The sequence below is a fragment of the Sciurus carolinensis genome, chromosome 9 (genome assembly GCF_902686445.1).
Source record: "Sciurus carolinensis chromosome 9, mSciCar1.2, whole genome shotgun sequence".
Lineage (NCBI taxonomy): Eukaryota > Metazoa > Chordata > Mammalia > Rodentia > Sciuridae > Sciurus > Sciurus carolinensis.
Genome location: NC_062221.1, coordinates 132,089,961 through 132,105,763, shown reverse-complemented (window position 1 = coordinate 132,105,763; position 15,803 = coordinate 132,089,961). Strand labels below are relative to the sequence as shown.

At 48.9% G+C, this 15,803-nt stretch overlaps 1 protein-coding gene across 3 annotated transcripts in view; it reads left to right on the top strand.

Moving 5' to 3' along the window:
- Runx1 (RUNX family transcription factor 1) overlaps positions 1-15,803 on the top strand; it is a 230,826-nt gene that overhangs the window by 166,530 nt on the left and 48,493 nt on the right. For all 3 annotated transcript variants that reach the window (XM_047563274.1, XM_047563272.1, XM_047563271.1), the window contains one exon: positions 1,305-1,409. In XM_047563274.1, coding sequence (XP_047419230.1) covers positions 1,305-1,409 — 105 coding nt within the window. The remainder of the gene's footprint in view (positions 1-1,304; positions 1,410-15,803) is intronic.

Here is a 15,803-nt window from a genome sequence, read left to right as displayed (position 1 = left end):
ACCCTCACCTCCGTGGTTAGGAGAGTCCCAGGCCTCCTCGGGATCCTTAGGTGGGGCTTCCTCGTGAAGGATCCCCAGCGTGCTGTGGCCCTTCTAGGAAAACATGGAAGACAACTGAAAATAGTCCTTTCTTTCTAACGTGGGGGAGGAAGATAGTTGAGTTTTAAAATGATAAGTGATGTTGGGGCAGACGAGTGGATGGACACAGTGTGTTGTCCTTTCATTTATTTTGAATGAATTTATTTTGAATTTATTTTGAATTTCATGATGCATGATTAAGAGAAATTGTGCTAATTGAAGAACTAGATTTAGCTATAGGATCAAATGTCACACTGAGTCAGATCTTAGGCTCTGAGAAACAGAGGAGAGCCATAATAAGCCCACACACCTTTGGACACCTTGAGCCGGATGCGGTTTTCCTGTTTTGCCCACACGAGCTCCTGCGTCCTCCCCTAAACACTAGAAGGTAGAAGTTCTGTGTGCCCATCTTCCAGGCAAGGACACTGAGGCCCAAAGGTGTGTAGGTAAGGACTTGCCAAAGGTCCAGACAGAGGTCACACCCAGCACCCATCCCCTGAGTCACTTGTCCTGAAGAGTCACATTTAAATCATTAAACACAGGCAACGGAGGTGCGCTCACCTTTCCCAAGTACAGGTAAAGAATTTGCCAGGCACTCCACATGTGTGTTTGTGCTAACAATGCTTACTGAACGTTGGTCTGTTGGTTACAAATCCTTAAGCTCATTTATTGACCATAAATTTCATTTTAGACAAGCCCATAGTTGTCTCTGATAATGTTTGGTATTTACAAATAATATTTAAAACCAGCCAGCAATCAATATTTTGAAACACAGAGAAATGCTAATTTAGCATATCCTCAGACTTAGAAAATGTGTATCTTTTCTAATCCTGAGATGTGCAAAAAGAGGGAAAGATGGATGCAGTTTCTTCTATCCCTGATTTTATAAATAACTGGAGAGGGCGAGGGGGTAGAGGAGGAGGGACAGGGACAGAGAGCTGCCAGTCCAACTCTGGGTTCCCTAGAGTTTTGACTGGGAAGAAGGTAAAGCCTGAATTGCTGATTGGTGATTAGAGGAAAGCTGGGTGGCTGCACCTGGACCGTGATCAGAGGTGTGCATCCACCCCAGATGCCACAAAGCAGACCCGGGGGCCGGGACCCTCGCCCGGGCTGAAGCGCACGCCTCTCCAGCTCAAGGGCTGGGGAGCACTAACGAGTGATCACTCACCCCACAGACATAGGGGGCCACCCCTTCATTCTCCTCTTTCTGTTTTGTGTCCCAACAGGGAAGAGCTTCACTCTGACCATCACCGTGTTCACAAACCCACCGCAAGTAGCCACCTACCACAGAGCCATCAAAATCACAGTGGACGGACCCCGGGAACCCCGAAGTAAGTGGGCCCCCTCGGGGTCGGTGTGCTCTCTGGCCTGCTGCACTCGGGAACCCACCGTGCCTCAGCCTGTGGCTTCCGTCCCCCCACCCAGGGAGATCGCAGGCCCCTGCAGGGAAAAGGCATTTCAACCTCATCATTGACGATTGGCTCTGGGCTCTGGGCTCTTTTTGAATCATGCTCTTAGAGGTCAAAAGGAAATTAAGCTAACTCAAGTGACTTGTTGGAACCATTGTAGGGCTATGTGAGACTAAGGACGTGTCCTTCAACAGTAAGTGAAGTTCAGTGTTATCAGAAACAGTGACTAGAAGATTGGTCGGGCACAGGATGGGCCACAGAAGACCTGAGGGTCAAAGTGGACCACAAGGGGCTGATCCCCGTCGATATCAGCTTTCATTAATTTGTTAAAGCCAGAGATGAAAACTATGAAAACGAGCCTTTTCTTTCTCTGGCGTGGATCAAAATCTTACTACAGGATTGTTTAAAATAGAGAACGAGAGGGTAGAAGACTGCCTGGGGAGACCAGTAAATATAGAAGATGGTACCAAAAAATAGCTTGTGTGAGGAAAGCTTTTAAAAAAGGAGTGGGGTTGTTTAGTCTGCAGAAGAGATTTCTTCACAGTGACTTAATGACTATCTTTGAGTAAACACAAGAGTAATACTCCCTTCCAGAGCCACACCCCACCCAGGACCTGAGACTAGGCTACCGGTCCCTGTCTGTGGGCTGCCTGGAGCCCAGGCCCCCCCCTGCATGTCTCGAGCCACGCCAGGTCCCTGACAGGACACTGACGTCCTCTTCTCAGAGTTTGGACTATTGAGAAGTGGGGCTTCCTACTGTCGCCAGAAGCTGAGACGCAGGAGGCCAGGGGTTAAGCAGAATGGTTGAGTTTGGGCTCTGGGGCCGGCCAGTTAGGCTGTTTGGCCTTCAGCGAGTTTCAGGGCCTCCCTGAACCTGTTTCCTCTTCTGCAAAATGGGGATAATAAGGAGAGTGTCTTCATCAGAGCCACTGAAATGTGGGCCTGGTGCAGAGAACGAGCCCAGGAAGTATGAGTGACCCCTGCGGCTTCTCCGCACCAGGAGACCCTTCAGGCAGTTCAGGGTCCCTGCAGCTTGCGGGGTCCTGCAGCCCCGGCACACCTCCAGCCCTCCAGACCGCTCCCCTCCCCACCTCCACTTCCCCGATGCCCCTGAGTGGGTGGAGCCTGCAGAGAGCCCCGCCCAGCCTGGAAGCCCCAGCTCCACCAGCGGATCCCCTCCCTCCACTGGCTGTGCTCAGCGGCTCCCTCCACTTCTTGACCTGTTTCCCTGAGGGTCCTCTCAGCCTCTCTCTTCGAGCCCGTAGAGGCCGTCTGGCCTTGTCCAGGACAACACCCCGATTCCTCTGTATATGTAAACAGCAGACCAAAGACGCAGGACCATACGGTTATCACACAATCCAGGAACCACCGTGCCCACGTCCTGGGTTTCCAGAGTAGGAGTGGCTAGCTGAAGGCTAAGAGGGACCCTGTGTTGTATGTGACAACATCAAAGGGCCTGTCTGTCCCTGGAGGACCACAGAGGAATCAGGCCTGCATCCAAGGTGTGGGACTTTGTGAGGCTGGAGGAAGCTGTGATGAGCAGACTCAGGGGAGGCCGTTCAGGAGGCTGTGGACTCTCAGAGGCTGGCCTGGCTGAGAAGGCAGCTTACACCAGGGAACCCCTGATGTGCCCTCTCTGTCCGTTACTCTCTCGTGCCTCAAAAGGCTGCTTTTACCCCCCTGCCAGCATTTCCTGTAACATCCAAGACCTGAGAAGTTGTTCAACTTCAGAAAACAAATAGTTTTCTGCTCTGACTTTTAAGAATTGGCAGTCAGAAGGGGAAAATACATCTCCATGATTGCGATGGGCCTCTGGTGCGTGCAGCTTACACAGCCCCCCGCTGTTTTATGGCTTCAGAACGGTGTAGGGGAAGGGGCCCTTTGAACAGGCAGAAGAGATCTGCTCCAGAGAGGCACCGATTTGTGCACCGTCTTTCCTGCCAAATGGAATTTGGGGTCTAGGGAAAAATTAAATGGGTGGCAATAAGAATAAGTATGATATAAAGAGGTGTTTTAGCCCCAGGTAGACAATCTCATGTTTCACAAGAGACTTCTATTTAAAAAGCCAAACTCACTCAGGCTCCCAGGGCGACCTGGGAAATACCGACCTTCATCTTTGTGCTGTGCAGCCCGAGCGGCTGCTGCTGGTTCTGGAGCCGTCCTGTCCTTCCTGGGTGAGCGTCTGACTCGGGCTGGGGGCTGCTGCTTCAGTGGCGCTCCACGCCCAGGGGCTTTGACTGTAGTGGGAGGGCATGAGCCTCAGGGCCCGAGCTGGCGTCAGGTCTCGGGATTACGGAGACCACCCGGTCTCCTCCAGGACGCTGCGTCGGAATTCTGTGCCATTCTGGTTGAAGAGTGCGGCAAAGTTCTCTTGTTTCTGGAAATCACAGACTCTGGGGAGTTAGAGGGGAAAGGGAGCCAGCAGGCTAAACACTCGAAGACGAGGGCAGCAACCCTGAGCGACGCTGTGACTGGCCTCGGCCTGAAAGGAGGCGCGGAGGCCGGCGTTAGAATAGGAGCCCTGATACCAACCCTGGACTCTTAGCCATCGGCCCACCTGTCCATTCCCCATCCCAGGACCGTCCTGCACATCATCTTATGACCACTCCTGGCCCTGGGCACCCTCCGCCTTGAACTGAGCAGGTGGCTGACTTGAGTTCTCAATGGGTCCCAGCCCCGAGATGGTCTAGGAAGGCAGACGGTCGCGCCGCCTGGCAGCCGTGGAGCACCCAGTTTGCAGGGTTTGTGCAGAAGACCAGAGGGAAAGCTCCCCTGGCCGGCGCGCCGTCCAGGTAACCGAGTCCAGGCCGCAGCATGGAGAAGGGCCACGGTCAGTCTGTCGGGCTTGTCGCTGGATAACTGGGGGTTGCCCTCCCTGTTGCGTGGTTTTCAGTGGTGATGCCACACAGAAGTATTCCTAAGGAAATCAGAAGTGGTCTCCATTTCACATGGTGACTTGCTCTTTCACAGTCACTGGTCTGCCACTGAGTCAGTCCAAAGTGTGCTTTCACCACATCCCACGGGATTTTTTTCCCACCTCTCAGAGTAATAAAGAAATCAGTAATTGTTGAAAAACTAGATTTATTGTGGAGAGAAAGCACCATCTGCTAGTACCCTCTGCTGAGCCGGGTTCTTAGGAGCAGCAGTGAGAGATGTTTTCAGTTGGTGGCTCATTACTACATTGAAAGATAGCTTAAGCACCAAAGGTACAGCAACGGGTTTTGCAGGAAAAGGATGTCAAAGAGTAATTGTATGTAGTTTTCCTGTTTCTGGGGATCCAGTGGAAAAGCTTCAGCTCCTTGGGCCAGTGTCTGCAGTTTCGAGGATCTGAGTTCATGGTGAGGTACCCAAGGACTTTCTCTGCAGGTGTTTCATGAGATCATCTGAATGCATGGTGAGGCTCGGCGTGATGGAGGAGATGTTTGACTGGGGGGAGTTTAGGCGCCCTGGGGCCCGTGGGGGCCACCCTGGTGGTGTGGTCTGGGCAGCCATCCCTTCTCTGGTCAGATATCTGTTGTATCTGGAACACTGAGAAACATGATTAAGACTCCAAGAGGTCCAGAAGCAAATGCCGGCCATTCCTGGGGCAACCCACGCCCTGGGGTAAAGGAGACCTTCATAGTGACTGTGCTCTGCTGGAGCTCTTGAGAGTCACAGTGACAGATAGCAAGGCAGAGCCATTCCCTGAAACTTTGGAGAACTTTCCTGAGTGTCAGTCTTGTGGATTAATCTTTTGTTATAGAGAGTTATCGTTAAAGTAGGTCAACTGAAGGGCTTAGCCCCTCATGGTCCAGGGACTTTTTAAAGTACTTTACTGAGTCGATGTTGTGCACATAATTTTCTCTACAGCTTGAAAAGAAAACAGAAAACCTATTATCTATGTCCAATCTCATACACCTTACCTATGACCCAGGATCTTCAGAGATGACAGTGTGCTGTGAACTTAGGTGGCGATGGACTTAATACTTAAAATCAAGGTAGTCAGAAACCTGGAGGGTGAGCATGTTTACAGATTGTTCTTTTGATTGGGTGACATACAGGACTCCTTCAAAATGTTATTTTCTCTTAAAAATAAAATCATAGTAACAGCTAGTATGAGACAGTGTTAATTATTTGCCTAACACTGTTCAAAGTGCTCCATGCATATTATTGTACGTGATCTTTGAAAGAATAGGAAAGGAAATTAAAACAGAAAGAAATTGAGGACCTTGCTGAGGTTACCCAACTAGGAAGCCAGAAATGAAACCCAGCAGTGCAGACTCTGGGAGCCACAGAGGCCCTCGTCTGTTCCGAGGACTGTGCTGAAGTTTGGGAGCTGCCTGTGCTCATGCCTGTGCTTTCTTTTCGAGTTTGCCAGCGCAGGCCTGGTTCTCGAGTGGTTTCCTTCGCCCACGCAGAGCCTTGTCACTCTGCAGTTGTTGCTCTGTAGGGAGGGAACTGGTGTCTTCCTCCAGGCGGGGCTGGAGTGAAGCGCACCCAGAGGAGCTCCTAACACACGGATGCTGTCACCGCGGTCACATGTGCCGGGAGTCGATTCTGTACGTCGCCTAGCTCTGCTTGGGGACCCACATTGGTGGGGACCTAACCCAGGAGCAGTGCACAGCATGGCCCCTGCAGTGGGCACGCAGGAAAGAATGGGATGAGGCCCGTGACCAGCTGGGCAGCCTTCTGAGTCCGCTTCTCCTTCAGCGGGTTTGGTGGAAGGCCCGAGTGCGCGCTTGCAGCCTGCAGGACGGGGAAACACCCGTGGCTCTTTCCAGCTGGTTATGGAAATGTCAGATGGGTTCACAGGTCTGCCATCTCAGGATTGCAGTTGCCAATTCATCTCTGCACAGGTAGCCAGGTGGGGCTACCGCAGGTCTCCTGGGTGGGAATGGGTGGTCTGCTAGCTCCCTTGTCCCTTGGATTTGGACATCAGTTCTCTCTAGATTAAATCTTGATCCACCAAGGAAAAAGCAAATAGTTCTTCCTTCCCTACCTTCCAAATATGAAGTAGGAGAGGGACCGAGGGTCCCCAAGGAGGAAGGTCCTGGACCTGCTCACATCCCTCCTCCCCACTCGGAGGGCTTCTGGGGGGCCTTCGCCCTGGTACTTCAGTTTCCGCCGTGCTAAGCTCCCCAACTCCTGAAGACTTAGCAAAGGCAGTTTTTAAAGCATTAATAATAATCACGCCTAAGTGTTTCCATTGAACTTTAGAATCTCTTCCTGCTTGTTCTTTTGGTAGTATCAAATTAGACCAAAAAGTTTTATATGCAGCAAGACTTCCTGACCCTTGGATTCCCCTGGAGGTCTCAAAGGGCCCCTGGGGCAAATGGTCTGTGAGAGGACCCAGAAGGAAACCTGCTTCTGCCCCCCAGGATTGTCTTATACAGAAGACACCAAGATTGTTTTAGGTGACAATTGTTTTGTTAGGAAAAGGAAGAAAAACAATTCCTTTCAGGTCCCAGGAAGAACCCAAAGAAATGAACTAGGTGCCTTTTCAGTCTACAATGCAGACAGAGAGCAAGGAGGAAGGAAATGTGAAATGGAACATAAGCCATGGCTGTGAATACCTCTTTCCATTCTTTCCATCCAGATCATTGTAAAACTATATCACTATTTTGAATGCCGTGCCAGTGAATTGAGATCTAAACTAACACATTGCAGTGCATGTTAGAATTCATTATGACGTGCTAAAAGAAAAAGGAAAGAAAGAAAAAAAAAAAACCCTGTCTACATTTAGGCTTCCGTTCTTTAATCTTAAAATGTTTAAAAATATTTCTGGATGCTGAACTTGGGGACCTGGGTTTTCACATTGGCGCCACCAGACCTGTGGGTGTGAACTTGGGCAATTATCTTAAGTACTTTAGTCCTCATTTTCCTCTTGGGTCGAACCAGGCAAAATGGGACGAGATAATCTCTAAATTAGTTCTCAAAAGGGGTAACAAAATATTGTCAACAAAATAGTCCTGGATTCCCACAAACCGGGCCCTTCCAGGGTCTCTCCCTGGCATCCTGTGTCACGTCGGGCAAACCCACACGCACCCACGTTGTACATTAGGTCTCGCTTTTTGCTCTTTTTGTTTTAAAAGGGCTTTGTGATTTCTTTTTGAAATTTTCTGGCCAGGAGTCACTCATTTACTTTCCTGTGGCCCTGATTTCTCTGCCACCAACAAGGGACTATGGCCAGGGGTTGAGATTCTCTTGTTCACACTGGCTGACTCTGGGGGTGCCAGTTCCTGGGTAAGATCTGGTCCAGCTGAGCCTCTGTCTAACAGGGACAGTGGCCATACTAAGGTCACCGGGCTGAGAAACCAAAGCCACAGCCTCTGTGGGCTGCCTAGAGCCCTGTCTGGCACGCCATAAGTGTTCAGAAGAGGTCGGCTATTATTTGTGTTTAGTCTTGGAATCCTTTTGGAAATGAGAAAACTCTAAACAAACAAACAAAAAATAATCTATGAATCCTAAATTTAAAAAAATGCCTGAAGTTGCCACAGTATTGCATTTTTTGGCATTGAATTAAACATTTATAAATTTTGATTTTTTTTTGTTTTTTTGTTTCATATTTAGACCCAGTAAAATTTCTTTTCTGGCATAAGTGTGGGCCCTTGAAACTCTCTGGGTACTATTCCTAAATCCCTAATGAGTAAAATTGACTTGTCCCCAGATGTAGCACTTTGTGAAGAATTCAGGGGAAAAAATCATGTCTGAGTAGCATCAGAAGTTGGTAGTTGAGATCAAACATGTGGGTCCTTTTCAATATGCACATGATACAGCTAGAGAATTCTTCCACAGGCAGGATTCTGGTGGAGTCATCCCTCGGTGTCCTCTGGAGATGGATTCCAGGACCCACCACAGATGCCAAAATCCCAGGATGCTGGAGTTCCTGGTATAAATGGCCTCGTGTTTGCATAGAACCTTCTCACATTCTCCTGGTCTGCTTCAGTCATCTCCAGATTATTATAATGTCTCCAGTGTCAGTGCTGTTATGCTGTATTGCTTAGGGAATAATGGCAAGACAAAAAGAGTCTGCACGTGTTCAGTACAGATGTGATTTTTTTCCCCCAAATACTTTCAATTGCAAATTGGTTGAATCCACAGATGCCTCACTCACAGGTATGAAGGGCGACCATGCAAGGCCAGTGCAACGTGTCTCCCGCAATGCCCGGGATCTCTAGCCGCCCTTTGGGTTCCTACACCGATGCATGGTGCTGCAGCCCCCTGAGGAGCAGCTGCATCTGCTGCCCATGCCTCTGCCAGGCTCTGTCGCTGTGCAGGCATCTCCCGTTGGGGCAGGTGGAGCCACAGCTTGCTGATGGATTGTGATTGGCAGTCATGGCATCATAGCGGATCATAATGTGTCTGCTTCTCTGCCTTTAGATAGATTTGAATTTGTTTTATCCCCTAGACGCTTTGCATTTTTCATTTTGAAAATATTATCATCTTCCCCAAGGCGTGTGTGTTTTCTTAGAAGTCAGGTAGCTAGGAAAGACATTAGTAAGAAGCCAATCCACTGGGGTCTCTTAACTCTCTGCCACTACACCACACACACATTCCAGAAGTTTCACTTAAATCAGGTAAACCTATGCCCTCGTCTTGGATCTGCGTTTAAGTTCATCTGAGCTAATGTGCAACTTTCGAGTTCCCCTCTTCTTTCCATGTACTCTTCCTTTAAAAACCATTCTTTGGCTGGACTCAGTGGTGAGCACCTTTAATCCCAGTGACTCTGGAGACTGAGGTAGGAGGATCTCAAGCTCAAAGCCAGACTCAGCAACTTAGAATAAAAAGAGCTGAGGATGGAACTTAGTGGTTAAGTGCCCCTGGGTTCAAATAAATAGTACCAAATAAACCAACAAACAAAAACCATTCTTTCAGAGACTTGCTTTTAGCCATGAAAGTTTGAAATGTTGGCATTATGGAAGGGATACGTCACTTGTGATCTACTAGTGTGTGTTAGAACTGACTTATCAGACACATAGAAAGACACATCTAGTTGGACAGGAAATTCCTTGTCATAGTATGATTTTCATCAATTTCTACACATAAACTATGTGGTATCACTGGGAACATTGACTCCAGTCTATAGCAAATATTCTAGACTTACTTCCATAGGTGAAAGCCAAGGTACAAAGAAAGAAAGAGACTTCAGTACCCAAAGCATCATTCTTTTCTGTTTGCCTTTTTTAAAGTAACACAATGGAATTAATCTGCCAACTCCCTAGACCCCTATAAAGCCAGTTAATGGCAATGCATTAATTTGGTGCTTCCATGACTTACGTATACTCAGGTTCCATTAAAGCAAGTATTGACTAAAGCCCTTACTGTTATCGAAATCTTCCAGTGTACGTTCCTATACTGAACTGGCAAACATTTGATATTTTATGTGCTTGCTTGATTTTTTGCTTTTGTTTTTGTTCACCATGGCTTATAAGTCATCTTCTGGTCATTTGAGATAAAAAGTAAACATTTGAAGTCAGTCAGTTCTTAAGCACTGTATAAATTTATGACCCTTTTTGGATTTGTTCCTGGCATCTCCTATTTTCACTTACCTTTGAGTGGTTTTATGGTATTTTTAATTCATTCGTGTTCAAGAACTGAGTGACATCTTTCGCTCTTGCCTGACAAGACTCTCAGGGCAAAGCCCAGCATCTCAGAAGTGAACCCCACAAAGCTTCAGGGAGAGAGGAGATCAGAACCCAAAGACGTGGCTCTCAGGTCTGATCCCTGCTGCTTACTGGCTGCACCTCTCAGTTTCTTCATCTGTAGAATGGACTTCCTGATCTCAACCTGCCTTGAGGAAATGTGAGAATTAAATGAGAAACTGAGGGGCCACCTAAACCTGCAGAAGCTGAGGGCCAGGGTCCAGAGCTGGCTGCCATCTTGCTTCTCCTTCATAACTAAACTGACCTCCACATTGTCAGCTCTGCAAACGTAAACCCAGGACGATGGGATTCCTACCTTGGGGATTCGTGTGCAGATTAAATGAATTAATACATAGAAGGACGTGTCCCAGTGCTGGGCACAGATATGCCCCCTTGAATTTTAACTGTCATCAATAAAGCACATGCCCAGGGACACAGGCAGCTCCTTTTTCCCTGGTCCCCCAGTTCTTACCAGGGGAACCAAATGGAATCCTGCCCAAGCAGGGCCCAAAGTTTTGCCAAGTTATTTAAAAGAGAAAAAAATCCCCGCAAATTGGGCCCTTGGGATATAGTATAATAAGGGCTTTTTTCTTTTTCCTTTCACTCTGCCTATTGGAAACTCCCAATACTGAAGCCCTGGACTGACTTTCACAAATTCATTCCTCATTTCTGAAGCACAACTGTGGTGACCACGTCATTCTGCTGTAGGGGAAGAGAGGTGATCTTTTCCAATGAAAAGTTCTTATCAAATTATAGCTCCATTTTTTTTTTTCCTGTATGGGGGATTGAACCCAGGGATGCTCCACTACTGAGTCACACCCTCAGCCTTTTTTATTTTTTATTGAGACAAGGTCTCACTAAGTTGCCCGGACCAACCTTGAACTTAAAATCCTCCTGCTTCAGCTTCCTGAGTCACTTAAATTATAGGCATGCATGAGCACGACCAGCTCCATTTCTTAGCTGGACAGTAAGCACCTATGTTCCTGTGTCCCCTGCCAAGGCCCTAGCATCTAGAAGTTTCCTGCCATCCCTCGGTGAAGCTTCTGAAGTGTGTGTGTGTGTGTCTGTCTGTCTGTCTGTCTGTAAGATGAAAATAACGATATAAACTCTGTCCACTGCGTAGGTTATTTTGTAGGAATTGAGATATTACATGTCAAAGTGTGGTTCAAATAATCTTTCAAATAGATAATAGCAAGCTACTAGAAAAATAATAATATAAAACTACCATTACCATTCTGCATATTTTATACAAAAATCTTAGGGATCTTAAATATGATGATTATTAGTTTCTTAAAGGTAGATATTGTCATATCTTTCAGGACTGATGAGAATAAAATTATAGGGGAAAAAATCCAACACTATGAATCCACACTTTTCAGAAGGTTTACCTTTTGCCAATTTCCTTGGCCTACATCTATATACTTTTTAAAAATGTGAGGAACAGAGGAAGGAACCTTGACAAACAATTGAGAGTTGAGTTTTATCTGAATATATGTTTCTTTGCCAAAACCAAATATGATTTTTTACTACAACTCTTATTATTCCATGTACTTTCTATGAAACACTCAAATAAAGTGAACGTAGCTTGGGAACAGTAGGGAACTAGATGAGCCCTCAGGGCACTTGCTGGGTCCTTGGGCCTTCGCCCTTCTGTCCTCCCTGGCTTTTTATACATGGGGCTTGCCTGAGATGTCTGGGTTAGCTTTCAGGGTGGTGAAATACTACACTCCGGAGACTTGGTGCCAATTTTAAAAACTGCAACTGCTTGGAGGTGAGAGTCCTCCAGGACTCCAGAGGCCAGGTTGCTGTTCTGTTCATTTGTTGACATGCTGGTCACTCCCAGGATCAGAGAGATCCATTCTATTCCCTGGCAGATTCAGCCAACCTCAAAATAAATAGGTGTGTAGTGCAGGGGAAAAGAACCGAAAGTACTGAAATTTGGGTCTTGAGGGCTGGGCTGTTCTTGGAGCTCAGCTGAACTCTAGAAGGAATCCTGAGCCCTGGGCAAGGGAGCTGCCCAAGAGAGCCCAGTCCTGGATTCTGGTCCCGCCTCCTCCAGGAAGCTCTGCTGTCCCATCTCCTCTTAGAACCTCAGTGTCTTCATCTGCAGAAGGAGAGGGAGGGGACTTAGTGATTTTCAAGGTTCTTATCACTTCCTAAAAGTATGTTTCGATGTCTATAGAAGCAGTTATCTTCAAAGCATCATCTTCCACCTTCCAGAAGGAGAGCCATGACCCGCTGTGGTCTGAGCGCCAAACTGGGAGTCTGAGATCATGACCGGAGGGTGGAGCAGGGGCAGGTGGAGGGAGGGAGGAGGGGGAACACATCAGCGCACCCCCCCAAGCTGGGGAAAGAGGTGAACAAAGGTCCAGGAAGAGTGACATGCCGTAAGTCGGGGAACTCTTCCTAACTGGATTTCCCATGACTTTGGCAACATTAAAAGGAAAAAAAAAAAAAAAAGACATCCTTAAACCTACAAAGTATTCAATTGTCCCAGCCCCAACTCGGCTTGGCCGGCCACAGACCTTGGTGTGAATTCCTCAGCCAACTGAAAAAGATGGTGTGAGTTCTGTTGACTTAATTGTTGGAGTGTTTCTGAGCGAGGCTGCCTCTCTGCTTCTCCACGCAGTATTATGGGCTGTTCTTCATTACCTGCCCTACCTATCTTCACAATCTAGCCGCAAACAGCTCTGGTTGACCACACCACTTCCCTATTGAAAGTTAATACTGTTTGACTCATTCTGTGCTGCTAACCTGAAGCCAAAGAAAACAAGCCAGAGAATAACCGGCTTGTATGGAGCTTGGAAAGCTCTCAGCGGCCCTCCTTTCAAAATCCTATACAGTAGCTTTACTATATCTCTAGGCTGCAGCTGCAGAAGAAGAAAAAAATATGAAGGAAGCAGAAGTGGTTTAAAAAAAAAAAAAAAAAAGAAATAAGAAAATTAAAAGTTGGGGGTGGGGAAGAGAAAGACAGAAGGCCGGGGGCGGGGCCCCTCAGGCGTGATCTGCAGCCCTTTATGCAGCCCTCTGGAGCGGATTCTGTGTTGACACACCAGCGTGGTCACACAGAAGAGTGACTGTGGAGGGAGCTGACAGGAAAGTTCAAAACATTTGTCAAAAGGCAAGGGTTTTCCTACTGCCGACCTAGCAGAGGGAGTGGGGAGCCTCCTTGGGCAGAGTCTCGGGGTAACAATAGGCCAGGGGCAGGGTCTGCAGCTTTCTGATCTTGGAAAAGGATTTTGAAGGGAGAATTGCTGGGGTTTGCTAGGGAAGTCACCCGTCCAGCACCATGACTGACGCAGATGTGGTCACCAGGGCGAATGGGGGCACTCGTGTCTTGGAATAAATAGAACTTTCCCTCCTAGCTCCACCTGGCAGACAGTGGGATCATTTTCCGTACCACACTGTGACCCTTTGGGAGTCCAGGCAAATAGCCACTGGCCTGCTCAAGTGAGTGGTAGCCGAGACCCCCATGGCCTCTCCTGTCCCCTTCCCCCAGGTCTCGGCAGACAGCCCTGGAGAAAAGGCTGCCTGAGGCCTGATGGAACTGTCATCCCCCAAACAGCCCGAAAGCCTTTCCCCTGGACGTGGGCGGCAGGACTAATCGTCTATAAAAACAACTCGTAACTGTGGCTTTCTGGCTAGTTAGGCCTTGGTGCCAGCCAGGGCCTGTCGGCCGTCCCTGCGAGGCCCTCGGCCAGTCTCTTCCTTTCGGCCAGTCTAGAACTTCAGTTGGCATTTATGACATGACGGAGGGGGAGAATCAGGTGTCCCGTGGCCGCCCCCCCAGCTGCTGGGAAGGGCCCTGGGGCTGCGTGGGCAGAGCTCTGAGAAGTAGGAGGGACCTTCCTAGCCCCTTTTTATAAGCACAGAGGGGAGTGCGTCCTGCACCCACAGGCCCTGGAGCACGCCGAGGCCACCGAAAGGGCGTTCCTTCCTTCACTCCGTCGTGCATCCCGCAGCACCTACCGGGCACTGCTCAGCCCTGAAAGGGGTCTGGAAAGTTCACCTCGGTCCTTTCCAAACCTGCTCAGCACCCTGCTGTGTACACAGGAGGGGGACAAGACCCTGCAGGAGGGGAGAAGGCCTGGGCAGAGAATGGCGGCCAGGAAACACTCTGACGCACGGCGAGTTGGCAGGCCTGGGGAGTTGTTTCCTCCCAAGGCCTCCTGTCCACCCGCGCTTGGCTTGGCCTGCTGACGGCCGGCACTCCACAGCCAGGCAGGAACTGCAGGCACCTTGCAGGAGCCGCTGTTCACCTGCTAACCCCACCCCTGCCCTGCAGCCCAAACGCACCCTCTGAGGCCACCCCCCTGCGTCCTAGGATGGGGGCCATTCTGGCAGCCACCTGGCGGGTTACTTTTTAATTACATGATAAGGGGGTCCTTGAGACAATGCCTTGAGGAAGGCTGGTGATGCTGTGGTTAGGGGTGGAGAATGGAGAATCTTGGGTTCCTGCGCTCTCCGCACCCCCCTCCCCAGGATGCTGCCTCTCCACCCCCGCCGAGGGCCACCTGTGGTCAAAAGCAGAAGACACCAGGCAGTGCTCCACCCTAAGCTGCCACTACCTCCTTAGTCACCAGACAGACAGAAGAAGGTGGTGACCAGGGGCAGCAGAGCCTGCAGAGGCCAATTCTGCCTCTGGAGGCCCAGGTCTCCACAAGTCCTTGGGTGGCTACAGACTCCACAGCCTGTCTCGGAACCTTGAAGTCAAGAACCAAGTGTGCATTTTGTTTTCGTCCCCGAGTCTTGGAGGTGTGATCTAGAGAGGCAGGCAGGATCAGACCTGTGTGACCTTTGCCCTGAAGCTGCTAGTTCTTGATCTTGCTTTGGCTTTGGTGACCTCTGCCTCCTGATTTGTGGTGACTCCCCCACCTGTCTTGTTATGCTTCACCTGAGCTGTTATGTCAGTTGGGTCTTGAAGGCAATCATGGGATGCTTTGTGTGTGTATGTGAAATAAGTATATGATGTGTGTATGCGTGTGCTATGTGTATGTGTTTGCATGTGATGTGTGTATGTATGTGCGTGTGTGATGTTTAGATGTGTGTATTGTGTAGGTGTGTGATTTGTGTTGTATTACATATGGATAGAAGTAGATGGTATGAGTGATGAGTCCATGTATATGCATGTGATGTGTGTAGGTGTAGATGCATGTGACCTGTATGTGTATGCATGTTTGTATTTGCTTATGTGTGTGTATGTGCAGTGTATGTGTGATATAAGGACATGATTATGTATGTGCGTGTGTATGTAATGGAGGTAAGTGCTGGGTCATTTGTGATGTGTCAGTGGAGACAATTGGCCATGCCAATCGTGAAGGACATGAGCACCCATTTGCTGCTTCAGCTGCTTGGTCAGCATTTTGTGGGCCTACATGCGCCAGGTGTTTTTAGGCACTAGGAACATCACCATCCCTGTCTTTAGGGCCCTTATGGTCTGGTGAACACAGGCACCGTTAGTAACATTAAGTGCTCAGAGGGAACCAAAGCCAAAGGGCTGGGTGGGGAGAGTCAGCCGCTTAGGATGCCCAGGGATCCCTTAAGAAGATGGCCTTCCGGGAAGGGTCCGAGGGAGGGGACCAGGGCCACAGGTGTCTGAGAGAAGAGTGTTCTGGGCCCAGGAATCAGGGACACTGTGCACAGGTGGACTCCAGACCCTGGCTTGTGATGTCCCCGGCAAGAGAGCAAAAGCTCC